The following is a 27,162-nucleotide window of genomic DNA, read 5'->3' on the forward strand; positions in this document are numbered from 1 at the left end:
TTATTCACTACGACGGGGCGGGGATGCAGCGGGAGCTTGTGTGAGGAAGTGTGTATGGGGGAGGGGGGTGGGGGGAAACAGAGTCAGAGAGGTGGGTGGTTCGTTTGTAGTGTGGATGATCAATTGGCGGCGGGGAGGAAAATAAATACATATATATGTGTTGAGCAGGAACTAATATGTATACGAGTTTGCGTGCCGCCCTTGCTGGAGAATGAGCGAAAACGCGGGTCTGATATAACCAAGGAATGGGTGGCGGGGAGGCGGAGGTGTGGGAATGGGTATCGGGAACGGGATAGGGGGGACGACACAAAAAAAGCTGCGAGAGAAAATAACAGTGCTATGGGTGAAAAAGAGACAGGGAGATGGGAGGGGGAAGCAGCAGGGATGAGAGGTATCTCAAGAATAAATCAATCAGGGCGTGCGCATTAAGTTTTCTCTGTTCGGGACTATCGTGGACTTTTTATTTTGCTACGAGTCAGTGTTTGATGTACCGCGGCAGCCTGGACCTACCAAGAAATGACAATTCTCACCAACCAACCATCAACTAAAATAAAAAATAAAAAAAACCTTCGTAACTCAAACCCTCTGGAAAATATCAGAAGAGTGTTCTACGGGGTGCTTCCATCATCGTCTCCTCTTTTTCGAAAGATACTATTCCTAAACCCCTTAATAAGACTTTCCAACTCAAACATATCAGTGTCGACATAATTGACTGCCCCCTTCAACCTTTCCTACACGTAAGTAATATCATCCTGAGACAAAACATCAAACATCCATCCGTTCAAGCTGTTTTCGGCTGTTTATTTTTTGTGATTTTCTACTCTTCATCAGTGGCAATGAAATTTTCTTAAAACACACCAGCCTCGCCCTTGGCGAATCTCGGTGCCGTAACACCGTAATTATTCGTGGAAAGCTTGTGCTGGTGTCGGCGCGTACCTACACCGAACGAAATATTATTATATCGTTCTTGATCCATGGGTGTTCGAGTTTGAGTCAGTTCGTGCCTTTTCTCTGAGGTATTGACAACGCATTCAGAAAAGTTTAAAAGATTTTGAATTTTTGCCTTACCACGATGAGACAGACCACTGAAGAGTACGCGGAAATAATGGCGCAGTTGATTTGCCCTAGGGGAAATGTTTGTATAGAGAAATGAGGTTGCAGCGCAGAAAATGCATATGAATGGATGTTCATGCAAAATCGAGTTCCTATCGTGTCCCTTCAGAAGGTCTCGACATAAACGTTCTGTGTAAAGATAATCTTCGCCTCCATGAGTAATGGGTTCTTTCTCTCGTATACACACCACTTTATGATACATGAAATGCCTTACAAGGTACTCGGGACAATAGAATATCAACCTGTCAAGTCGGAGAGCTGATGTAATCCAACTAGCTAACCTGTCTTCCCATCAGCCACATAACCCACGCCAAGCGCATCTCATGCTTTCATCTTAAAACCAAGCTACAAACTCACCCAGCTGCGCAAACTTGGTAGCCCATGCAATAATGACATCAGCGTATGGAGAAATTAATATAAATCTCCAATTCTTGTCTATTTTCGAGCTATCATATGCTGCAAATCATTTACTCGCAGCAAAGGATTTTCTCGGGAGAGCCTCGCGAGAGATGAATGGAGGTTGTGGATGTTGTTATTTCCGGTGATTTCTCTTCCCCCCTTCCTTATTGCTTCCCGTCCTCCGGCCGGTTTCATGTCAGTAATTTCGGCTACAGAAACCAAAATTCTTCTCTGTTTGGTTCGAGAAACCAGGGTCGAAGAAATGAAAAATAATTTCAGGTACCAACAACTGTGGTCTTCCGAGTTGAAATAAACATGAGATTTGTGTGAATGGTTCGACATAATTGTTCAATAACCAATAAGGACATAATAATTTCTATGTAAAATATTATTCCCAGGAGAGCTGTTAAGCTAATTGCCAAACTCCACCTTGGTACACAGTCCGGAACAGAGTATCCATACCTCATAACTCAAACAGCGAAAAAGTTTCAGCCCCTGAATAAAAATCAGGAAACTTCAGGAAGAGCAAAAGCATATCACTCAGAATCGCAAAAATCGGCTGGCAAAACAGCTCAGCAAGAAAAGAAAAAAAAGAAAGGATAAAATATTACATCTGGACACCTGATCACAAATTTAAGATTATCTGCGAACTTCTGATCTGATAGTTCCAGAGCCGATTCCGAGTCGGACACAACGTGCCTAGTCAGGTCTTGAGCAACTCACCAACTAACCAACTAAAGCTTAGTGAGTTAGGGAGCGGCGGCTAGGAAGTGCATATGATTTGGATTTTTGCATCTGTTCTGGTGTTGGCAGTATTGTAGTGGTTAATTATGTTGACTCTTGGGAAAGTTTGTTACAGTTATTTATTTATTTATTTATTTATTTATTTATTTATTTATTTATTTATTTATTTATTTATTTATCTATCTATTTATCGATTTATTTAATCTGTTATATATTGCGTGTTTGGTTGGGAAAAATTACAATCTCAGGTAGAGATTAAATGCGAACCATGAGATAGCAATTTTGAAGTTTGCCTGTATATATAGATATGGAAATAAGATGCCTAGGTTCCCCGTCCAGTCCCCTCCCCCCTCTTCTCCAGGCCCCAGAATAAACAGGAGCCATATAAGCAAGGCCCGCTGACACTTAGGAATGACATTGCGGAGGAAGATGTCCCCCTGAAGAAGATATGGGGTCTGTGGTTATTATTACTGACAAGGGAGCCACATGCGGACCCCAAGTGGACATACGCTGGCATGGTAGTTTGCTTAAACGACTGGGCCCCAACTGCTACTGTGGGGGCGAGAAGGTACTCTCTTTGACTTCCGCGAAGGTCGTAATTATTGTAGAGTTCTTTGGAGATAACTAGGAGTTGGGTGGTTCTGCTTTGCCTGTCTTTTTTATTTTTATTTTTTTTTATTTTTGGTACGTCCATATTCTCCGCTCACTTGATATTTCACCCCAAAACAATAAAGCAACCTTGAAAGGTTCTGACTGTATTCTTTAATTTCGCGGGATATATCAAACCTCGAATTGCAAAAAACTCTAGACCAGGAGGGAGGATATCATCAATTGCCCCGCGTCTCGTGAGGAACGTACGTTCGTGCGCAGCTCGCCCCACCATGTATGTCTTCTACTCGGCTGAAACGAGGAAGATCCTAACAGCAAGCTACTCCGGCCAGTCAACATCTAAGCCCCCACTCACATGAAGCACCTGAAAAGCGCTGAGATGCTAAAAGAGAGAACAAAGCAACATGCAAAAAGCGAAATAAAAAAAAAAATAAAAAAATAATGAAAGAACATATGACTCCTTGCTCTACTCGCTGCTTAGACAATTATATGCGCAACGAATCCCGTGCTCTATTCAAGCTAATGAATTCCCTATTGCCGAGCTCACTCTGAAACCATAGCTTCCCAGTCTTCCACAAACCGAAACGAATTTATTAACAATAATCTACCATTCTTGATGTATCAATCCGAGACTATGACGGCAGTTGGGGCATTTTTCTCTCGTGACCTTTGGACCCTTCAGGGTCCACATATGCAAAATTATTCGACCTATCGAGTATTTCGCCACCGGCTGCGATACGATATTGGATGAAAATGGCTGTATCCACCTCCTCAGGGTTGTTAGTTGCTACCGATTTGCCAAATTAGGGGTTCCAAGGTATGATCGACACCGTGGAGCTTAATAAATTGGATCTGAGGATAAAACAACGAGTTTTGGACGGTTTTACTTATTATCGTAGGGCCAAAAATGCATGGACTGTCAGATGCTAGCAAGATGATAAAATGGGCGGTGAGTGCAAATATTACTGTTGATCTTTGGGTTTGAAAAATAAATAAATAAATAAATAAAAAATAAAAAATAAAAAATAAAAAATTGAACTTCATAAGTTGGGCCCACTATTTTAAAACCATGATCAACCGCATTAGATTAGGATTAGGGTTAGTTAAGGGTAACGACCTGAGAAACATGATAATATCACCAGTTACCATCAAAGTGCATGTAGAGATGTTGTGTGGGATTTGCGTGAGATAACTAGTGTATGTAGTTTTATTGGGGGGGATGTCATGATCTGAATGTTTAAACCTTGCCAAAGTTATATATCCAGCTGAGATTTTAAACCATGTTCAACTTTTCTGAAAACCATATTCTAGCTGTACTACACCGTAAAGTAGTTATTTGACTGTGATGGATGGCGAACTGACCAACGGCTAAATTTTGAGTTTGCCGGCGTCATGCAACGATATAATAAGAATACATAATAATAATGCGACATAATCCTTAGCAGCTCATGCCTCGGGACAAGCCAACTCCTCCCCGGTCTCTGGCAACTCTAACGCCCTGCTCCACTTGGGATAGACCACAATATCTATATGTTGCTAGAGAAAATTGCAACCAGCACAATCGCTTATAGATATACAATTTAAGCGCTAAGCAATTGCAACGCTTGGCAGATCTTTTTTACTCCATATCAACCATTTTGGCTCGGCGACACTACTACACAACATAGCCTTTTTCGTTTAATTTGACCTCTTTAAGGGTGCTGAAGCCGGAGGGTGGAGAAAAGCGGAAGGACCATCGTTTGTCTGCAGGCGACCAGAAACTTGGAAATCAAGGAAAATACTAAAAAGGCCTTGGCTGTGGAGACTGGCCTTTGGAGGATGGCAGTCTTGACGGGTCTCGTTCGGTATTTTCAGCCAATAAGGGGCTCATATCAGGGGGGGGCATTTTCCGAGTCTTGAGCGAACGTCAAATGAGCGGTAGATCCAACCCCGGGTGTCCATCCGGCTGTGGATGAAGGATTTCAACTGGCGTGCAGGGTTGCCCTTGTCAAAATTCCTGGGCTGGACAAGAACGCGGAACGGCATGGTTAATCTAGATTTACTTATTAGTTTGTTGGGGAGGGAAATGGTTCTGTGAGCAGCGCGTTGAGGAGGCCCAAGATATTTTTTCTGTACTGTTGCGGTGTTCGGGATCGTAACAAGAGGGTTCTGAGAACCCCGTGCAGAGTGCTCCGAATCGGATTTTGCTTCATTGAAGAGACATCATACCAAAAACCATCATATCGGGGCAGGAAAATGATTTTGGCTGCACGGTGAATCTCTCTTAGCTCTTTGATGTTGAACTGACGATGATTGATCCTGCTGGTTGAGAAAACTAAACATGTTCCCCATGCTTGCTGGCGTGAACACATTTACAAGTTTCTAGGCGAGCTTAGCGCTCCACTCACAATGGTCTCAGTGCTTGAAACAGCCAGCAATGTTGGGCACCTCGCATGTCCCAAGTGCCCATAACCAGTAGTCTTCGGTGGAGTTCCGTCTGGCTGACGGACCATAAGCTGCAGTGTTGTGCCCTGTGCGTCCTGTCCATCCTGTTGACGACAACCTGTGGCGTTTCGTGCAGACATCGCACTGGCCAATACTCTTGCTATGTCGAAATTCATGGGTAGTTAGAGCTCAGGGACGAATAATTCCTTCGCACAGAACACATAGAACTCTGGCTAACTTACTTACCTCTTTGAAATGATCCCTCGGGCTTGCGATCATCCTTAGTGCCACGGAGTACGACTCAATACACACGGCCCTTTGTACCGTCATATGGGTATTGGATCCGACCTCATCCTTCACATGGAGAACATTCATTTGATCTCGAAACCTGGCCTGGACGAAGGAAGAACACCATTCTTCGCTCCCTTGTTGGTTGTAGGAGGTTGAGGTGGTATGCAAGGAATGACACGTCCTTTTTGTTGTCGCAACCATTCTGCCATCCGATAATTGCTCAAATCTGCGAAGAGAACCATGGATGCTTCATCCACGGCTGAGTGTAATTCTTTTGTATCAGGAGCTGGCATATCGTTCTTGCATAAGGATGAACAAGAACGGGCATCACATGGAAAAGCAACATGGCAACACAGCATGTGCAGCTGCAAGCAAGACCAAAAGAAATTTTTCTGGGGTTCGGGAAGCGGTCCAAGGTTCCGGAACCAACATCGTTTTCATAAAACCACATGGAAAGATGGATTTGACAAAAACTGATTGCAGGAACACGCAATGTTGGAAAAGGTGGGCGAGGCTGGTGGATGTCCCATTTTTGAGCAATCATCGTAGTCAAGAATTATCAGACAACCAACATGACAACCACTTCTACCCACCAACATATCCTCCGCCATCCATCATTTGGAAACCAATTTATCTCATCTCATACCCTTTGTTCGCCAAGCTAAAGCCTATCACCATAGCCCGCTCCGTAGAAAAGATAATCGTACGAGGTGTCAACGACTTCGGCGCTTTCCAGTCCGTTCGCTAGCAACCTCCTCGCCTGGGAGTTTGTCAGGATCATGAACCTGGAGGCCGAGCGACGCCGCGGCATCGATCACTTGATACTAACCTACATGTCTTCTTTACCATCTGTGCAAGTATGGTCCACGGACCACTACGAGGGATGTAACTAATACAGAGAGCACTTCTGAGGCAGGTTTATGCATGCGTATAATTTTATCCATCCCATATAACTGTTGCCATTGCCTAACTTATTTTCCTATTCTGAGGGTTCCAATAAACCATCATCGTTGTCCCCTGAACATCAATGTCATGGAGAGATTTAACTTCATAATTGTGGGCAACAGTAATCAATTTTTACCTCCAATATCTGGCTTACATCTAGGAGACCCAAGTTGGATAGACGGATGGAGCACGGCAGGTCTCTATTATTTAACTGCTAAGTTCTACCATTAACTACTCCCTACCCATGCGGATACATAGAGCCTACCTAGGTACACACCCACTCAGCCCTAAGGCTTCTGTTTTACTCCTCCCCGAACCGCAGGACCCCAGGATGGAGTAGTTACTGAGCTTCAGGAAACTAACGCCATCCTCCCCGGGCCTCGAGGCTCTTCAACGGGGTTGTGGAACACGGCAACTGAACAGAAAAAATTCCTTTTGATGCAACTCGTTGCACAACCATCCAAGATCTATAGACCAATCAGATGTCCCAGCACTGTTTCCCTCATTCGGCAAGGTCAGAGAATAGCGATGGAAAGAAAACAAGCCTTTGAAAGTGGGTGGGTTCCAATTATGTTGAACATATCTCACTGAAAGTGTTGCGACTGACAGATGAATCCGAACCAGAAATGTCTCACGTCTCAAGAAGAGCTGCATACACAAAATTCAGCATAATAATCAGGATTGATACAACAGGGTAACTTTTTGTACAGACCATGACAGATCTGAAGAAATGTTAAAGCACGGGTTGACCATTTTTTCTTTTTCAATGAGACTGTCAGGGATCCCGTGTTGGGTTCCTGGGTTAGTTAGTTAAAATGAATTTAGAAGTATTCTAGAAGATATGGAGCATTGTGTCCAGCTCATGTCCGCTCCATGCTTTATTTTCTCTGAGCAGGATTGCCCAAATTTTGAGCCCTCGAAATAAATGCATGTATATACCAGGCACCGCAACCAGTGGAGGCTTGAACTTTAAAATAACACTCACTTCACGTTCAGAGTCCGTCGAATTTTCCTGAGAGCTTTTGCTATATGAATTCCCCCAATGTCTCGTAAAAAGCCTCAAAACGCACGCCAGAGAAACAAGTGTTTTGCTTGTTCTCCTTCCAGCAATACTAGCTGGCTATGCCAACATTGCTGCTGTCTCCGGCGATTTCATCTCGCTTAGGGATCAATATGCATCCAAGTCGTTAGGGTCAGGTCGCCTACACAACAGAAAGAGCCCATTTTTACCATTCTGTTCATGCATTATGCAAGGATGAGTGTGAGTTCTCTCTCGGGCCAAGATCCGTTTTCACGGAATCATGACGACTTGTTGCATCGAGTAAAGTTTTGGACTGGTCAGATGCTCAACTACGAGCAAGCAAATTGAGGAACACTCTGAATATTTAGATACGGTGTAACTAACTAACTAGTAGTGGCCTGTGTGTTTTCTCGAGCTCCTATTCTTAATACTCGATGTTTCCTAAAATGACTGCTATGGCGTTGAGCTATAGGCAATTGGCTAGAACTATCCATAGATACTTGTCAAGAAATGGAAAATCGAAGAAGGACCAAATTCACGAGAGAGGGATGGAGAGAGGCTTCGTGGAGAGGGCGATTAATTTTCAAACCCTCTTATCTTATCCCGGTGGCGGATTATCGTGTTCAATGTCTTGACAACTAAAGCAGGATGGAAGGAGAATATTATCCAGTGGGAAACTGGTACTTTTTAATTAATGGAAACAGATTTGCAGGAACGATATGTTGTGTTCTCTGTCAAGAAATTTTCATGAATTTCAAGTAAAAGAGGATATAAAACAGGATAATCTGACAGATTGATGTCAACAGGTAGTTAAATTCCAAGATACGTATGCTACCTACATATCATCATTCGACTCTTCTGAATTATCCAGGCTATTTCGACCCGATTCCGACCTATCATAAGCAATACTATTGTCAGCCTTAGTTTGTCCTGACCTGACTTTAGAGATCCCGATATATGCGATGCGACCAGGTTTCGGTTCAAAGGCATTGGTCTATTTTACATACATGTAGTGCTGGAAGACACTCTCTTCAACAGCCCGAAATAGAAAATGGCGGTAACCCAAATGGCAGCATCCCCTGGAGGCGCTGTTAAGTCTGTTCTAGGGTCAACTGGGTTAATAAAAAATAACCCTATATATTAACTAGAGGGTTGGGTTCCTGATTACCACGTATTTTTAAATTATATCCCTATATCCAAGAACAAGCCACCGAGAAGAGGGAGGGGTTCTAGATTAGTCACATGGAAATCGGATGCTTACAGTGCCTAAGACCACTGAATCAGACCCCTTGTTGGGACACTCTGACGCTTATTTGTGCGTTGGTCCAGACAATTGAGAAGTTTTTGAACGGCTTATCTGGGAATAGAGAAGTGACCAACTCGGTGGGCTCTGTGTTTGGTTGTTCCACAGACATATGAGCCCCATAAATTTTCACTGATTCGAAAGACCCCAACTATGGAGAAATAGTGTTTGATGGTAGGTTTTCGGCGGTTAACTCGAATCCAAAACCATTGCGAGCAGCTATAGTGTAGCCGCCACGCTTCGGCAGTTCGCATAGTCTGGTGGAGCACGGGAAGAAAAGGGGAGCCACTCACTGTGGAAAAGTGGAGGACCATTTTTAAGCATAAAATATCCTGGAGGAATATTTTCCCGGAGCGACAACATATTAAGAATGAAAGCGATGAAAGAGATTGAGGTGATTTTGATATTACATTCCTTGTTTATGAAATGAGCAATCTCCGGAGTTAATCCTCCGGAATATACCCACGGAGAACACTCCGGGTTACTCTGGTCTCAAAATAATGCCAAAGGACAAGATTAATTCTTGAACGTAATGCGCATTGCATTCTATTGGATATCATCATGTCTCATGGCAGCATCTTACTTCTCAGATTGGACCTCAAACTAGTGGTCTCCTGTTGTCCTCGGATATTTAAGGTCCAACCGCTACGGCATATGTCATCTCGTGACCGTATTAGTTGAAGGATATCAAGAGGAAAGGCAATTTGAAACAAATCTCAGCGATCAGTCTCGGACCTGGCGCAGACAACAAGGGAGAATAGAGGCAATCCCAACGACCAATTCGCATCATCCCCTGACGCATGACCATCGGAAAACATACCCGCTAATTATTCAGAACAGCCAGGCAAAAAGCTAGGGGAATTAATCTCTCCAGGCGACGGAGTAGCACAACGGAGTAGCACTACATAAAACGGGATCGACCCTGACACGTTTGCGCGTTTCCATTTTTTTTTTTTTTTTAAAAAAAAAAAGTCATCAATAATTTATATCTCAGGCCGATTTTTTGACAAAGTGGCTGACAGGTTGGGATCAATACATATGATGATGCATTCGAACTCCGTTACCCTAAGGTTGCATTTTTGGCGGATGTGTACACGATGACAGCGCATGTCATGTCGCATCGTAAATGCATTTCTCGTGATCACTGAGGACGGATACATATCTGTTCCTGCGATTTTAAACTTTTCTCACCTTCATTCTGGAAATAGTGACATCAATGAAGCCTTCAGATGAATCCCGTCCCTGCTGACAGGTGGCGCTACAGGGATTAACTGATTTTTGTCGCAACTATCTGACTGTCCGCATGCGGTCAGAAAACGCGGCGATCGCTTTTGTTTTGGATTGTGGAAGAGAAATAATAACCTACCGATACACAAAATACTAACCTAAGTCTATCCTGCCAATGAGTTCGGATAAGAAGGGCTAGAGGTGGTCCATCAAATGTCAGAGGTCACTCTGCCCGTGTGTATGGGAAAAAAACATTTGGATGAGGTGTTTTCTTACCGCTTTTAACCTGGTTTATAGTAAGACAAGTTCACTCCAAAAAGAACAGAAGACTCCCAGATATTGCCTCAGCTTGAGACATCTTTGACTACTATCTAGCAAGCTTTGCCGGTTGATCGCAGGTTGCTTTGAAACTGGCGAGCAGCAGGTGGTCAGTTGCTGAAATCTAGAAGTCCTAGCCTCTAAGCATTCACTGTAGGCACTCCCTCACATCGTGTAGAGCAAAGGGGTAAACGTATACTGCTTTGATATAGGACAACATGCACTTACCTCCACGAGAATGGTTGGGGGAAAGAGATACTGCAATGATGTCGTCCTTAAAAAAGTGATTATTTGTTCCCATGCTGGGAGGAATGAAAGTCGTATGTTTCCGCTGTCGAAGTTGACTTCACAATTTTTTACTTCTAAGGATATGATGAACATTTGGATGCATATATTAGTCCATAGCATTCGAATAGAATAATGAATGTGTTCTGGCATCCGAAAAGCGACTGGCCATTGAGAGAGCACCTTTAGGCTCGGTACCATAGATAGGCCACAATATATCCCGAAAGGATTGAAGTATGCTTCGGAACGTGTGGTGTATCTAGGTGGCACAGCGACAAGTATCTCGGAGGACCCGGTTGCGATGTATAAAAACCAAAACTGTCAATGTCAATGTGCTAGCCTTCTTTTATATGCTTGACAGAAAACAGTTGGAGATTGACTGTTGTCTAAATCGATATGGATTTAACCCGAGAGAACCAGCGTCGGCTCCAATGAATGAAGTGAAAGGGAATACACTGCTGTTGGCTTGAAATTTCATAAATACCACTAAGTATGAGTTATCCACTGTGTGCTAAGTGTAAGCTCACGAAGAGATCCTCACGGGCAGTAAGTTTGACTTGTTTGAAGGAATCCACCATTTTACTATATGAAGTAGCTTATCGGCACCTAGGGCGATATTCATTGCCATCAATGAATTTGAAGGAGACTGACAAGATCTCCAAAGTACATGACAGAGAACGTCAGTTGGAAAACCACCCGGCTTCAGTTTTCCGGATTATGCAACTAGCATAACAGGAGGCAACCATACAGACTCATTCCCTGCACATTATCCACATCCCAATGCTAAGTCTGCTGCCACTAAGGCTTTGGCAAGAGAGATGATAGATCATGATTCCGCTCGGTATAAAGCCGATGGGGAATCTGTGCAAGGCGAAAAAAGTATAGATCATGTTCGACCCAATCTACCGGAATGTCATGGGAGGTATTCTGAGGATCTCCTGAACTCGAGAAGACAAATAGCCGACAATAGACATGTGGCAAAGCACCAGGCGTTGATGTAAAAGAGAGGTTCCACAGCCACATCTCAGTGAACCATGCGGTGATAAATCAGAGAACCAGCCGCAGAGGAAGTTCTCTAAGAGGTCCTATATCCCACGATTTGGAAAACAAATATATTTAGATGGTATATCACTTCGTCGGAACACATCCACCGGCTCTCTTTTGATATGGAAACCATCTCAAGGAAAAGTAACGGCCTTTCCGATGCTTTCGATATCCCGGACGCACATGGTAGAGAACCTATGGTAGCTCACACAACCCCGTTAACCCCATCATCCATATTAGACGCTTGGGTTAGGTCATGCCTCATCAATTGGTAGTGAGTTCCATATTTTGATTCGCGGCTCACGAGAAAAACAAGAAAAGAAAACCTGTGCAAATTTGGCTTCGTTTCCCTTGAGTAAAAGACCCATTAGACGGGGTTTCCATGACATAAACAATTCAGACGTTCTCTCTCTAGTTAACCATTATTCACACCTCCCGTTGGAATACCTTGAGACGTCCAGACTAGCTCTGTGGTGAGGTCGTCCCCCGCGCTCGTCCAATTCCAGCAGGCTATTGCCCTTTCAAACGTCGAGGTGATGTTGAGGACGGTAAACTGATGCAGAACGAAGCCTCTGTATAAAACGGGGATATCAGACATGCAACAGAGGGTGACCCGGGTACCAGGATTCAAATTGGCATTATCCGAACGAGGGATTCAAGCGAAAGACAATACGTGAAATTTGTTCAGCTGGCAGTTGACGATCAGTCGGCAATAAGTATTCCCGGGACCGGCATCGCTGACCTCATCTGTACAGATCATCTTCGAACCTCAATTTGACGGAGATATTTTGCGATATCCACCCATTGCGCCCCAAATCGTGCCCAGAACACTAGTTGGAAATAAATTTATGTAAGTATGACTTTATCTCATATTATATTTTGGGTTTATTGACCATGGCACTCCCTCCTTGTCCCCCAATTCGATGTTGTGTGCATCTCTTACATATGCTGTTCATATCGTTTATGGATCCAGCTTTGGAATCATGATTAGTATGCTTTTATAGCTGTCGAGTCTTTGCAAAAGAAATTGATTGCTTTTATGTTATTCTATTTCTTAAATATCCTCTAATCATGATTTATTGTACTCTGATGGGTTGTTGTTCTTTCCTGGCTCAATAGTTGGAGTAGATATTAACCATTAAATAGATCGCTGGAACACATTAAAATACTCCATATTATTGATGGGAAACTAGTAGACCCTTTGTCTTACTTTTTGCAATGGCCCTCAGTAACAATGGTCGGATTCCGGGTTTAACATTCCTAAACTTGCGGGCCATGTCCCGCAATTCCCCCTCGCACCGGCCATGTTGTCTTTGTCGACAACTTGTTGTTCAAAGGTCTTCGTTCTTGTCTAAGTCAAATTTGCGATTTAACTCCAGCAGCACTTCGTCGGTTAGTGCTTCGATAGCTGAAGCTGTCAAAGTTGCCTCAGAAAAGGCGAACCCCCCGACTAGAAAATTGAAGAGATATTTTCTAGGAACCTCGCTAATTCTCCTGATTTGGGGAGGCTATCTCTATGCGACTGATACTCGAGCCAGTGCCCACCGGTGGTTTGTCCCGCGGTTGATCAGGTGGTATTATCCTGATGCGGAAGATGCTCATCATGCCGGAGTTCACTGGTTGAAAGTTCTCTACGACCTTGGACTCCACCCTCGAGAAAGGGGAAACCCAGATGGTGATGGTAAACTTGTGACTAAGGTGGAGTATATTATTTTCCAAGTGATTTGCTTTCTATTTTGTAGTAGTTCCGTTTGCTAACCATCATAATCAGGTATTTGGGTATACTCTTTGCAACCCAATTGGGATATCCGGTGGCCTTGACAAGGACGCAGAGATCCCTTCTGCCCTGTTTGAATTGGGACCTGCCATTGTTGAGGTTGGAGGAACTACTCCGCTCCCTCAGGAAGGAAACCCCAGGAGTAGAGTGTTCCGGATCGTCTCCCAGGATGCTCTGATTAATCGTTACGGACTTAACTCAAAAGGAGCAGACCATATGGCAGCCGTTCTCAAACAGCGAGTTCGCGACTTTGCTTATGCCCATGGCTTTGGATCCGGCGAGTCTGCAGAGGAGCGAGTGCTCAATGGAGAGGCAGGCGTTCCGGCGGGCAGTCTTACCGATGGTAAACTCCTCGCTGTCCAAGTTGCGAAAAACAAAGTTACTCCGGAGACAGATATTGAAGTTGTCAAGAAAGATTACATCTACTGCGTGAACCGACTAGGAAAGTATGCAGATATCATCGTTGTGAACGTGTCGAGCCCTAATACTCCTGGTCTGAGAACTCTACAGGAATCTGGCCCCCTGACTTCGTTATTAAAGGGCGTAGTCGAAGCTGCGAAACAAACAGATCGGAACACCAAGCCTTACGTGATGGTCAAAGTAAGCCCTGATGAAGATACAGACGAGCAGATTAGTGGCATTTGCGATGCCGTCTGGGCATCTGGAGTGGACGGTGTCATTGTCGGAAACACAACCAAAACGAGGCCTGAATCACTTCCCAAGGGCTACAAGCTGTCCACCCGCGAACAGGAAACGTTGGGGGAGACGGGCGGGTTTTCTGGACCACATCTGTTTGACAAAACTGTCTCACTTGTCTCGAGATATCGAAAGTTGCTTGAAAAGAAGATGCTTTCCGAAGACACTACTGAAAGTGCACCATCATCGGAAACTGGGACGGTGACGGTGACGGCACCGGTGAAATCCCACTTGGCTCCAAAGGTGATTTTTGCATCTGGAGGGATCACGAATGGGGAACAGGCTGCGAAGGCTCTAGGGGCTGGGGCCAATGTTGCGATGCTGTATACTGGGTTGGTTTATGGGGGAAGCGGAACAATTACAAGGATGAAAGAGGAGATGCGGGAACTCAAGGACAAGGCAGAGAAGTAATATGGTTGGTTTGACGTGTGAATTATTATTTTGTTGCGTATGGTGGCTGTTTGACCTGTTCGTATGGCGTTGTCCATGGGTAGAAAAATGGGGTGATAGAAAAGGCATGTATGCGTCTGTGAAGTCAACAATACATCTAGAAAAACAACAGTATCAAAAACATCCTTTTTTTGCTAATTCCTTCTTCCTAGATTGCTTGAAGCAAAACTTGGTTATCTGTATATTTAGTTTTCTTTTTCCTACCAGGAAGAGAAAAGGCAGCAGCCGAAAAGCCGTCGATAAACCCCAGAATACATAAACAGAATCTTACATATGGGAAATCCCAGCCCACACACCTCTTCTCCGGTCTTCTCTTCTTCCACAACTCAAATCAAATTAGTATAAAAAGAAAGAAAAGGAGAAAAATTAATCATATCCGCTCGAATGCTCAAATCAGCCAGAAAGGAACAACAATAGCACCCTTTTCAAAATTTAAAATCTTCCAAGGACAATCTTAGCAAGCAAGTTTAGCCTCGTACTCGCCAATGATCTTCACCTTAGCCGCAGAGGCACTGCTGCTATCAAAGCGATAGTTCAGCCAGTCAGCAGCCAACTTCTTCGCCAGTTCAATGCCGATAACTCTCTGGCCAAAGCAGAGGACCTGTGCATCATTGCTGAGTACAGCCCTCTCGACAGAGAACGGGTCGTGGGCGGTAACGGCACGGATGCCGGGAACCTTATTGGCGGCAATCGCCACACCTAAACCAGTTCCACAGATCAGAAGGGCGCGGTCCGCTCTCCTCTCCTTGACTAGTTGTGCAGCCTGCACGGCAACGTGTGGGTAGGCGGTCTTGTCAGAAGCGGAGGGGACGCCGACGTCGGTGACAGAGGCAACTAGAGGGTTAGAGGACAGGTGGGCTTTAAGGATTTCTTTGTAGCTGTGGCCAGCTTCGTCGCAAGCGATAACGATGCGGAGGGGCGCAAGAGACATTTGTGTGAGGTGGGAGTCGTCGACTTTGCTAGTATTTGAGGCTTTTGTTTTGCTTGATGAAAGCCTTTTGTCTTTCAATGAGAGGATGATACCGCGTAGCAGTTATTATAGGGGCGAATCCGGGACGTGATTTGGGGAAAGGAGGAATTCTAAAGGGAGCGGGCGGACTAAGACTGCGGTACATAGTCCATAGTTAACTGCATGTTGACTCGTTAGCCCCACACATGTTCCACCCCGTGTCCTCTTATGATTAACTGGGCTTTTGTTCAGGGTTGTCATTGTTTGATTTTCTACTTCCGAAACTTCAATTTCTCCCATTTTTTCCCCCAGCTTCGAAGTTCGATACCCAGGTGAATGCGGCGAATAACTTTGGGCGATCACCAGTTACACTTGGAATCCATGCATGTCAACCCCATGTTGCCCATTGTCTAGAGAAAGGTAAGATGGGCTTATCCAATGGGTCTCGCCTGAAACAAATAAGAGGGCGGTCATAAATTCGCTTCTTCGCCGTTCCGACTGAGAGGGTGCTTTAATATGGCCAAAAGCCTGGCAAAGATACCATAAAAACCGAAATCGTTTTAAAATGATGTTTACAAACCCTCCATTTCTATCTAACCGATGATGTCACCGTGATGTAATTAGATATCCCAGTCTAGGTGGAGAGCAAAGTGACAAACTGGCCGTAATTAAACCGGGTAACTCCGCAACAGAACCGAATCGGGGAGTTATTTGCTTCTCAGGTGGAATTGGGGATTACGTTTGCAGAGGCCGTTGAAGAGATTGAGGATGGACTTGGACGATGTTCGCGGCAAACATGATTGAACCGGAGTTCTACAGTGTGCTTTGGCCACCTGCCCGGGAACTTTAAGCACGATAACATAAAAGTCTAGTAGAAAAGAGTAGTATTGTAAAAATCTAAATAGTATTTTTATTAATAATCATACTTAAAGTTGATCTTGATCACTTCACTGATTCTCTTGACTGAACTTTTTTCATCGCATAAACTCAACGGACTAAATAATTTTAGAGTGTTTTCGTTGTACGAATTGACCAAAACGCAATTATCAATAGTAACTGGGTGAGGGTGGAGACATGATGGGAAGAGGCGAGGATATATCAGGGAAGATAGTTGTGATATCTGGAGGAGTAAATCAAGAAGATCAGTAAACTACCCATAAACTAACATTGGTATATCAACTTCACAATACCCTAACCGGGAAGAAAGAAAGGCGAACTACGTTCCCAAACCCTCGGGGGGGGAAGAAGAAAAGAACAGAACAGAAACCCCCATACAAAAAGGCAAAAAGGGTGTAGAGATCTTGCAAAGAAAAAATCCTTCGCCCCCACCCATATCCATTCATTGTCGAATAATTCATCATGGCTCCTCCTGAATACCCCCTCCTCCCCAAAACCCTACTAATAATCTCTCTAAAAATGTACTTCACCCCATCCCGCACAATTACCTACCTCCGCAGCCTCATAGATCCACAAAACGAAATTCTCCTCCCTGAAAACCGCTCAAAGCTCCTCCTCGCTCTAATCCCAGACTTCCTAACAATCTACCCCTGCTCTGAAATCCTCCAATCACACTTCCCAGAACTCCAAACAACCGAGCAGCAATGTCAACAGCAACAAAACAATCAACGGCAGCCGCCTCCTTTCCTCCTCGGGGCCCAAGATTGCTTCTGGAAACCGCTGGGCCCCTATACTGGTGAAATCTCCCCCTCATGCCTCAAAGACCTAAATGTCTCCCTGGTCGAACTCGGCCACGCCGAACGGCGCGACATCTTCCACGAAACCGATGAGCAAGTTGGTCGCAAGGCAGACGCCGTGAGCGTTCAGGGCATGATCCCTCTCGTCTGCGTGGGCGAAGTCTCGTCGCCCGGATCAATTATGGCTGACGCAGTGCGAACGGCAGTTGCTGAGTGTGCGGTGCAGATTAGAGCAGTGCTTGAGTCTGTGCCTAGCTATGCCCCTGTGATTTTTGCTTACGAGCCTGTCTGGGCGATTGGAAAGCCAGTGCCGGCTGGTGTGGAGCATGTGGCTGGTGTGGTGGAGGGGATTAGACGGGTGGTTAGGGGCAGTGGGAGAGAAGGGGACGTTAGGGTTTTGTATGGAGGGAGTGCAGGGCCGGGTCTGTGGGGGGAAGGGGGCCTGGGGAAAGCTGTTGATGGGATGTTTTTGGGGAGATTTGCGCATGAAATTGAGGGGGTGAGGAAGGTGGTTAGGGAAGTGGAGGAGACGTTTTAGAGGTTTGGTTTGGGGGAGGGAGGCTACGTTGCTTGGTAGTATGTACAATGCCCAGAAATGGCCGTATGATTTAGCCATTGATTCAAATTTATATACTAATCAAGGTGTAATATGCATGGTGACTCCTCTCTTTTGTGAAACGGGACGGACTCTTACCATCTGGAAATCCGATGAATAATTAATAATCCTTGACTATCTATATATAGGCTAATCATTCAAAGAGCTTGGCCTTCAATACGTATTGAACACCCTTACTACTCTTTCACTTCTGCGAGCAAAAGATAAACCCGCCGGGCAAAAGTGAATGGCTCCAACGCGATCAGACCTTGGTGGTTGGGGCCTCAGGAAAGCCAAACAAAGGTCGAGATAAGGTTTTGGGCTAAAAGTCTAAATCAATTAAGATTTTGGTTCCAGAGGAAAGTTTAACCTCGAGGGTTTTACGGAGGCATCTCTTTCGGCCTAGCTTGTCGCTGCTTCAAGTATAAATGCTGACACACCTTGTTATAGGTCGTGTCGTAAAGCAGCTTTCTAATATATCCAATTAGGGACTAGCTGCCAAAAGGGTCCTCTTTCGAAGGACTTCCAAGCGTTCTGTCACATCATATAGTTACTCGATCAAACTGAACGACCATTAATGCGTCTTACCACCGCAGCTTTCCAGCCATTATTTCAGCTGTGTCATTTGCGGGCAAAATCTTCTATAATAGAGCTATCCTTCTTCTCACATCACTAACCAAAATGAGTTATTCTATGGAGTAACGAATACATTCATTCTATACAAATCATCCTACATGGTCTTTCTCGCACTAACCAACAATCGAATATAATATTTTCTCACGAGTGCCCCAAAAACCAAATGGCATATGAGCTCAAAGCCAAAGGCAACGTACGCTTTAAGGAAGGCGACTACGTAGGCGCTGAAGACCTCTACTCACAAGCGTAAGCTCCCTCTCACCTACCTCTTTGTTTCTCCCCACATCATGGAGTGGAGTATTTAGATGCGTGTGCCCCATGCTTTAAACAATTCAGAGAGAGATATTTTTCTAACTCAATTGGCGCAAACCATTCAGAATTCAGAAGAACTCCCACGAACCATCCTTTTTTAACAACCGCGCTCTTGCTCGACTCAAGCTCCAACACTGGGAGGGCGCCGAGCACGATGCCCGCATTGCCGTAGATCTTTTTGGCCCAAAGAACCCTGCCTCTATTAAATCAAGCTACTACCTGTCTCAGGCACTTCTTGAGCTGCAGCGCCCAGCTGAAGCTCATGACATCGCCTCCGCAGCCTACAAGGCCAGTTTAGAAACAAGGAACCCAAATGCGGAGCCTCTGTCAAGAGTTATACTACGCGCTAAGCAGTCGATATGGGCGGCGAAGGAGACGGCGCGGTTGCGGAACCAGAATGAGACGCTAAAGAGACTGGAGGATTTGTTACAGGCGGATCTGGATAAGGAACTAAGCGAGTTACGCGCGAGGTTGGCGGCGGGGGAGATTGGGCAGATTGGATTTAAAGAGGATGAGAAAGAACTGTTGGATGACGGTCAAAGGAGGCTGGATGTTGTGAGGGATGTGTTTGCTTCTTCGATGGGTGAAGAAAGCATGAAGGAACGGGTATGCATATTTTCTCCTTTTGACTCGCCATTCCCCTTCATCGTCTCCCTTTTTATTCCATCTCTTCCCCTCATAATTGCCGTGATGCTTAATCCTCGTCTCTTACAGGTTGTTCCGGACTATTTAATAGACAGCATCACATTTGAAATAATGCACGACCCAGTTGTCACTCCCTCTGGCCACTCCTTCGAACGCACCAGCATTCTCAAACATATGCAACATTCTCCCATTGACCCAATCACCCGCACTCCCATGACCATCAGCGATCTTCGACCAAACTTTGCGTTGAAGGCAGCATGCAATGATTTCCTGGCCCAAAACGGCTGGGCAGTTGATTGGTGAGCTTGAACGTGATCGATGTCCCTCGTTGAAAGAGGGTGGCCATTGGACACTGCTTCTGTTGTTGAAGTTCTCATACATCCTCTTCGCTGTGTGTATGGGATTACATGTGGGCTTCTTTTCTCGCCCATTTCACCCCCGTTTTGGCGTTTTGACCGTCTTTTAAGCTTCCCTTCTTTCGTCTCTTCATGACGTACCAGGATTCATGTTATTCTTTTCTATATTTTCTGATTTTTAAGAAAATAGTCCTTGCTTAACACGACTCGTGAAGTCTTTTCTTTTCGATCCCCTGTTTGCATCGTTTGGCGCAGTTAGAGCGGGCTGTCTGTGTTTTCTCATCCTTGAAATCCACATTCCTCTGATCCCACTATGATTTATTACCTACCTCCTTCTTGTTCTTTTTCTATATATGATGATCCACGGTTTGTAGAAGCATTCTTTGATATCTTCACCGCATTTTCTTCCACATATACCTTTCCCCTTTTATTTGTCGTGTAGAAATCCCGACCGAAGCGAAATACCTGTCCATCTTATTTTTTCTTGCATCTCCTATATGAAACGAGCGAAATCTCTTCACATAAATAAATTGGAATAACACTTTTCTTTTCCCGTCTATCGGTCCCATCGATGTCCAGATAGATGTCCAGGGGCGCTACAAACCTCTGAATGACCATGCCTGCTCCGTGGCGTTCGGCTTAACTACCTCATTCCCTGCCCTGTTAACGTACGCGATGACCTACCGGAACAGATCACCTACCGGAGCACTGTTCCATTCCAACCACCTAAATCCACCAAATCAAAAGATCAAGCTTCCAATCGGGAATGGAGGCTTCTTTTAGCCATTAGAGCTTATGAAACTAAGCAATTTTCAACCATGTGAGCAGCTGCCAAGGTGTATGATGTTGCTCTCTGAAGCCTATCCTACCAACTACGCGGTTGAATCACATAGATTCTCAAGAAGACAATTAAAAGCTGACCTCAATTGAAGAAGAATCTCTAGTTTAATGGATAATATCCATGGATGATAGAAGTCTATTTCACTGAATCACGAGCATACAAGATATGATCATTTAACTACTGAAAATATGTATAAAATCTAGTTCGTTACTTACAATTGAAAAATACTGAGAGTGAAGATTCATTCAACATTATAATGAATTAAAAATCAAACTCATACATAGATATGATCATTAGTAAGTCTTATGTAAAAACTCAAAGATTATGCTTGAATAATTTAAACTAACAAAAAATATCAGAATATTAATCCTTTCAATTACAGTCATTTATTCTCTATTTTCAATAATTATTTTCAAGACTAAAGTATATTAAACTTTTTGATATGAGAATCTATCAGTAGGTTAAATGATTAAGATTAAAAATAACTATATTACAAATTAGTTATATTTAATGTAATTAAAGAGATATTCAGAAGGCTTTTATAATAATTTATAAAATGATCTCTTAGAAAGCAAATATTGATAATATTTGAATATTTTAAGGTAGTCAAATAATATTAAAAAATCTTCAAAAACTTGAAATTTAAAGTAGTCAGATAAATCTTGAATTAATTCAAAGAACAGTAGAAAGATTTATGATTAAAAATAAAAATATTCAAATTTACTTATCTTGGGTACCTGCGCATATAGGTATTTTAAGAAATGAAAAAGCAGATTTAGCAGCAAAGATTGAAACTAAAACTCAAGAAGTAACTCAAAGAATTATATTCTAATTATTTATTAAGAAAAAGATTAAAGAATCATGTCTTGATAAATGGACAAAGATCTGGGAAAAGAAGAAGAAAAGCACTCAGTATATAAGGTATAAAATGAAATCAAAGTAGAAATCTACATCAATAAAATGCAGAAAGGAAACATTTTCCTCTATAATACAATTGAAACTTTAACATGACTACTTTAAATCATATATGAAAAGATTTAAAAATTCTTTAAATTTTTATAAATGTGATATCTGTGATATAGTTGAAAGTTCAGATCATGTACTGATGAATTGCTCATTAAACAATAAGATAAGAAAGAAATTAAAAGAAAAACACTTAATTAATCAACTAAGTATGATCTTTCTGTTTAATACTGAATTATAAAGAAAGTTTTTAATTGAGTTTATAGAGAAAACAAAAATTGCCTCTAGATAATAAAATTCAATATTAAATGAATTTGATATTTAATCTATAAAAAAGCTGAGAATATTTTTAAAAATACTTTTATTAAAATTTCTTTTGTATTAAGTTTATTGTTTTGTTTTGTTTTGTTTTGTTTTATTCTATTTTGTTACTTGTTTAAGTTGAAAAAGAAACTGGATTAAAATTGAAACTATTAATGTATTATTTGTTAAAAGATTATTAAATGCTGTATTATTCTGAGATAAAACTCTATAAATGCGTAGATTGATTGCTATTTATTAATTAGATTAGTAAAATAGTTAAAACCTAGTTTTAACTAGATAGATATTATAGTTACTGATTGAATATATTTTAAATAAAGAATAATAATAATAATAATAATAATAATAATAATAATAGATATTTAATAATTATATATAAACTTATACAGTTAATAAATATTAACTTTTTATTTTAAATAATTATGAAAATTATATTATAACTATACTTAATCAATTCTATATAGAGAATATTATTATATCTTTTTATATATTATTATATTTATATTATCTTTTATAGTTATTAAATATACATTATTTTACTTTTTTTAAAAAAATATATATAACTAATAGATTAAAATAACTAATAAATTGAAATAAATATAAGATTTAATATTATAAATATAAATATTAAAAATAAATTTAAAATTATAAATTTATTATTTTATAATTTTGAAAATATTTATATATATTTATATATATTTTTAACTATATATACTCAGTTTTTCTGATATATTTTAATAATTTTAATCTTTTTAAATTTCGAAAGCTCTTTATAATATAATTTAATTAAAATATTAATTTAATAATATTAAATAGTATATTAAGTATTATATATAAAAATTTTCTAGTTTAAATTTTATCAATTATATAAGTAAATATATAAAATTAAAAATTTTATAAAGTAAATAAAAACTTGAAAATTTTACTTTGAGTTTTATAAAAGAATTATATCAAAGTCTATAAATATATGATAATTAATAAAACTATTATACAAGAAATAATATAGAATATACTCAATATGAATAAGAAAAAAAGATAAAAATATTATAGATTTAAACATTAAATTTAATATAAAGAAAAAATAACTAAAGATAAAATTATTAAAATTATTATTTTATCTATTAAGTCTATTAAGTAGATAGTTATTCAATTCTCTATCTTTGAAATCTCAGAGTTTATATCATATTCATAAGTATTATTAAGATGTAGTAATTATAGTTTTTATCATAATTCAACTAGAGGTATGATGATAACAAGATAAAAGTTCAATTCATCTATCTAACTAGATAGCTGCGATAAAAATACTAAACTGAGGATTAAAATGTAGAATGAATAAGCAACTGAATATATATAGATGATTAGAGATCAGAGCAAATCAATCTTGAGTATTGAATATGATTGAGATTGAAACAAATTAATCTTATCTCATATTACTAGTAACTGCGCCGTAATAGTTTTTTTAATTATAAAAAAATAAAACATCTTAATTTTAATATTGTTTAATTTAATTTAATAATTGATTATTAAGTATAAAATAATTCAATTTAAAATTTATAAAATAAGCTTATTTAGTTTCTAATAACTAATTCAACTATAGATTATATTAACTACTAACTAATTAACTAACTAGTATAATTCTCAACTTAGTTAAATTTTCAACTTATTAAAGATTAAATTCAATATATATAGTATTTTAATTTTAATTAATAATAATAATAATAATAATAATAATTAATTAAAAATTAAATTATATTAAGATTTAAATATTTTTATATAATAGTTTTATAATTTTTATATTTTTATAAAGTATATAATTATAATTATAAAATAGAAGATTCAGTTTTATATAATATTCAGATAAATAAAGTAGAGAATATAGTAATTTTTTAAGCTTTTTCTCTTATAATAACTTTTTTATATTAAATTAAATTTCTAGATATTATATAATTTTATTTTATTTTTTATATAAAGTAAATATATTTTAATATTATTTCTTTATAATTAAAGTAATAATTATCTTATATTTATAAGTCTTAATAATTTGATTAAATACTTTCTTAAATACCTCAGAAGTATTTATATATTATTTATTTAAAAAATATTGATTTTACTTTTTTATCTTTATAGTTAAGAAATATTCTTAAATATTACTAAATCAGCTTTATAAAAAAGTAGATGTATAGAGCTATATGTCAAACTTTCAAATAATCTGATTAAAATTAAATAAATTAATATCAATTGCTTTAAAGTTATTTTGAATATCTTGATATAAAGACCTTCTTTTGTGTAGTAGAATATATATTCAAAAAATCTGATTTCTAAATGATATTGAATTCAAAGATAAAATGATATTAATAATCATTTAAAATAAGACATGGATACTCATTTTGCATACACTTATAGTTAAGATGAATAATTTTGTAAGTTATTTAAGCTCAATCATGTTTGTTATATAATCATTAAAGCTAACATCAAGATTTCAGTTATCTGGCAATTTATCAAACCAATTTTCTTGAACATTATGACTTTTGAAAATAATGTACAAAGATAGATTTCAGTCAGATGTATTTACTAACTTAATAACTTGTCATTCATTCATGATTTTTAGACTCAAGAAGCTTCATACAGTTATGTTGTTCAGAACTGATAACAACTTTAATAGTCATATAGAGTCTCATTGCAAATTCAGTCTTATCAAAGTTATAGATATTCTCAAACTGAATCTCATACTGAGTAAAGGTATCATTCAGAGTGACAAATTACTTTTAAGTGATCTTAATATCCTCACATTTTATTCAATCATGATTATAGTTTTTTGAATATCAACTTTGAAGCTCTTTACAGTGATTTATTAGGTTCAAAATCCAGTTCTTGTCAATGTGAGGGGAGAGGATATAGCAAGAAGATGATATGCCATATTTTCCACAAAAACAGATCTAGGGGATAATCCTCATTTGACCAGGCTTAGTTCTTATTGAACAAGTATTTCCTCTTCAGTTTCAGTCAATCAGCGTGAATTTGCGTGTAAGATTGTGTGTGAAGAGCAGCCTTTCAACTGATCCGCAAGAGTAGAGCGCGGGGATATCATACAGCCTTGCTGCTTCATGAATAGAGGTAATTTCTTGTATTTTTCAAGGTGAATATCGCGAGTTCAATTCTTCCCTCTATTTCTATAGAGCTTCCTTTGTTTTTATTGCGAATTGGTGGCATCTTGACGCGTCAAAGAAGGTAGGTTGATAAATTAGATAGTTACCAGTTTCAATTTGGTGTACAACTCGGTTGGCGTCCGACTCGGCTGGGAATTATTAGTTACGTTAGATAACTTTACACTCTTACTTTTTAAAGTCTGCTGAAAGCCCTCAACTTCTCAATCCGCAGAGCAGAAGCTATCTTATTTCCTACCAGAAGTGCCAGGTTTTGCTTGTAACTTTGGATTACATTTTTGAGAGTAGTTTTTCTACTTGGGTGAGTTTATCATTTATCCTTGATTTTGTTCTCCTATGTTTGCATTTTCACTTTCTGTATTGTCCCTCATTTCTGCATCATCGCTATTCGGCAAAAGTCTCCGAATTTCGAAACTTTCCGAAAAAATCGACACTGAAACAAGGCGATATTAATCTATCTACTTCTGCTAATGAAGCTGTGTTGTCTTGTAGCAAAGTCAAGTACAGGGCGTGTCCATTTTGTTTTGCAGACTGCATTTCAGAAGATATCATCCACTTAGACCGAAAGCGATTCGATACAACCCTTTTCGTGTCCCACCACCGCTTCAACTAAGATTCCCCTCCCCACACCCAAGAATATCACACGCAACAATGGCTGCGCAAAAGTCCTCCAATTTTGAAGCCGCCATCGAAGCTAGCCGGAAGCTGTCTAGCAAGCCTACCGATGATGATCTGTTAGAAGTTCGTTTTCTGATATGATTTGGGTTTAGATGTTTTATCTTTTGATTTGTTTGAGAAGCTTTTGCACAAAAAAAAAGTGATAATGGAGGCTACGCAGGGGAGGTGAAAGAGATAAGAACGCAGAAGGAAAAAAGGCCATCTGTTGTGGGGACAACTAGCTAACTGTTGCTGCAACTTTCACGTAGCTCTACGCACTTTTCAAGCAAGGAACGCAAGACCCTCCTTTCGAGGATGCTCCCAAGCCTGGAACGTTTGACTTCAAGGTATGCACTACGAACCAAGAGGGAATGCCCACGCCTAGTTTCTCTTGATATATCTTTTCCACCCCGAAGAGAACTTATCCCAAGCTAACAGCATTTTGCTCTACTTTCCTGCTTCGTAGGGCAAATACAAATACAACGCCTGGAAAAAGATCGCCGAAGAAGGCCTCTCTGCTGAAGAAGCACAAGAGAAATACGTCTCTCTTGTCGAGAAATTCAAGGAGAAGTACGGATATGATGCGTTGAAGGCGCCAGAACAGGTTGGCGGAAGTTAGACGGAATATGTATTAGAAAGAGATGACATGGCGGTGGGGTAGGGAGATTGGGTTAGCTTCTAGATAGGTATTTGTGGCTATTGTGTATATGACATGATATACCATGATATCATCGGTGCGATGTAGTGAAACGGCGGAAAGGGAGCAGTTGTGAATGAAATCGGAGAACATATTTTGATACATGTGTCGGATGTTTATGGGACCTGGTATTTCGAGATAAGAGTTTTGCGCTATGCTAACTTTTTCTTGTGCCTGGTTGTTTGATATATCGGTGACATTCTCTCTACCATTGAACAACCCGTACCTAATTAAATGCTAGTGGATTCCTAATTACTCCTGGATGCCTTGCATTGATTGCTAAATTTAGCTCGCAGCGAGTAAGAATAGTAAGAAATATAGTTCACGCAGGGGTCCAGCCACCATCATAAACGAAAAGATAAAAATAAATCGTGGAGGCCGCAGTAGGAGAAGTAGTCGTTATTTATTGACGTCTATAACAAAGAACGGCTATAGAAATGCACTTGTGCTCCTTCAGGTATAATCTCTGCTCCAAGGGGATTCAATAAGGTGTGCCTATTATCATGCTAATAGATTTCTCATACGAACTTCTAAGTCTTCAAAGGTAGCAAAAGTAGACACTAAAACTCATTGATTTCAGTGCGATCCTTCAACCTTTGAAGTTTTCCCTTAGAATATCGGCACACGCGCGAAAGGAGGACGTAGGGCTGTGGTGTGAAATTTCAAGGTGTTTAATTGGTGCAAGT

At 40.5% G+C, this 27,162-nt stretch overlaps 8 protein-coding genes across 8 annotated transcripts; 5 read left to right on the plus strand and 3 right to left on the minus strand.

Annotated features, from left to right (window-relative positions):
• Positions 1-5,216: 5,216 nt before the first annotated feature.
• Positions 5,217-5,781, minus strand: PADG_01356 (uncharacterized protein; the record flags this gene model as incomplete). Its single annotated transcript, XM_010758575.1, has 2 exons — positions 5,217-5,449; positions 5,532-5,781. 2 exons carry the CDS (start codon positions 5,779-5,781, stop codon positions 5,217-5,219), a joined length of 483 nt encoding a protein of 160 aa, XP_010756877.1.
• Positions 5,782-8,381: 2,600 nt separating this feature from the next.
• PADG_01357 (uncharacterized protein) lies at positions 8,382-8,961 on the minus strand (the record flags this gene model as incomplete). The annotated part of the gene is made up of 2 exons (XM_010758576.1): positions 8,382-8,540; positions 8,833-8,961. 2 exons carry the CDS (start codon positions 8,959-8,961, stop codon positions 8,382-8,384), a joined length of 288 nt encoding a protein of 95 aa, XP_010756878.1.
• Positions 8,962-11,309: 2,348 nt separating this feature from the next.
• Positions 11,310-11,680, plus strand: PADG_01358 (uncharacterized protein; the record flags this gene model as incomplete). Its single annotated transcript, XM_010758577.1, has 2 exons — positions 11,310-11,358; positions 11,415-11,680. 2 exons carry the CDS (start codon positions 11,310-11,312, stop codon positions 11,678-11,680), a joined length of 315 nt encoding a protein of 104 aa, XP_010756879.1.
• A 1,261-nt stretch (positions 11,681-12,941) lies between these two features.
• PADG_01359 (uncharacterized protein) lies at positions 12,942-14,607 on the plus strand (the record flags this gene model as incomplete). The annotated part of the gene is made up of 2 exons (XM_010759118.1): positions 12,942-13,421; positions 13,495-14,607. The coding sequence occupies 2 exons, from the start codon at positions 12,942-12,944 to the stop codon at positions 14,605-14,607; spliced, it is 1,593 nt and encodes a 530-aa protein (XP_010757420.1).
• Positions 14,608-15,100: 493 nt separating this feature from the next.
• On the minus strand, positions 15,101-15,577 carry PADG_01360 (ribose 5-phosphate isomerase; the record flags this gene model as incomplete). The annotated part of the gene is made up of 1 exon (XM_010759119.1): positions 15,101-15,577. One exon carries the CDS (start codon positions 15,575-15,577, stop codon positions 15,101-15,103), a length of 477 nt encoding a protein of 158 aa, XP_010757421.1.
• Positions 15,578-16,954: 1,377 nt separating this feature from the next.
• Positions 16,955-17,827, plus strand: PADG_01361 (uncharacterized protein; the record flags this gene model as incomplete). Its single annotated transcript, XM_010759120.1, has 1 exon — positions 16,955-17,827. The coding sequence occupies one exon, from the start codon at positions 16,955-16,957 to the stop codon at positions 17,825-17,827; it is 873 nt and encodes a 290-aa protein (XP_010757422.1).
• An 856-nt stretch (positions 17,828-18,683) lies between these two features.
• PADG_01362 (uncharacterized protein) lies at positions 18,684-19,780 on the plus strand (the record flags this gene model as incomplete). Its single annotated transcript, XM_010759121.1, has 3 exons — positions 18,684-18,766; positions 18,898-19,438; positions 19,547-19,780. 3 exons carry the CDS (start codon positions 18,684-18,686, stop codon positions 19,778-19,780), a joined length of 858 nt encoding a protein of 285 aa, XP_010757423.1.
• A 5,993-nt stretch (positions 19,781-25,773) lies between these two features.
• PADG_01363 (uncharacterized protein) lies at positions 25,774-26,398 on the plus strand (the record flags this gene model as incomplete). The annotated part of the gene is made up of 3 exons (XM_010759122.1): positions 25,774-25,863; positions 26,049-26,126; positions 26,246-26,398. The coding sequence occupies 3 exons, from the start codon at positions 25,774-25,776 to the stop codon at positions 26,396-26,398; spliced, it is 321 nt and encodes a 106-aa protein (XP_010757424.1).
• Between the last annotated feature and the right edge of the window lie 764 nt (positions 26,399-27,162).

This window comes from Paracoccidioides brasiliensis (assembly GCF_000150735.1).
Source record: "Paracoccidioides brasiliensis Pb18 unplaced genomic scaffold supercont2.2, whole genome shotgun sequence".
Taxonomy (NCBI): Eukaryota; Fungi; Ascomycota; class Eurotiomycetes; order Onygenales; family Ajellomycetaceae; genus Paracoccidioides; species Paracoccidioides brasiliensis.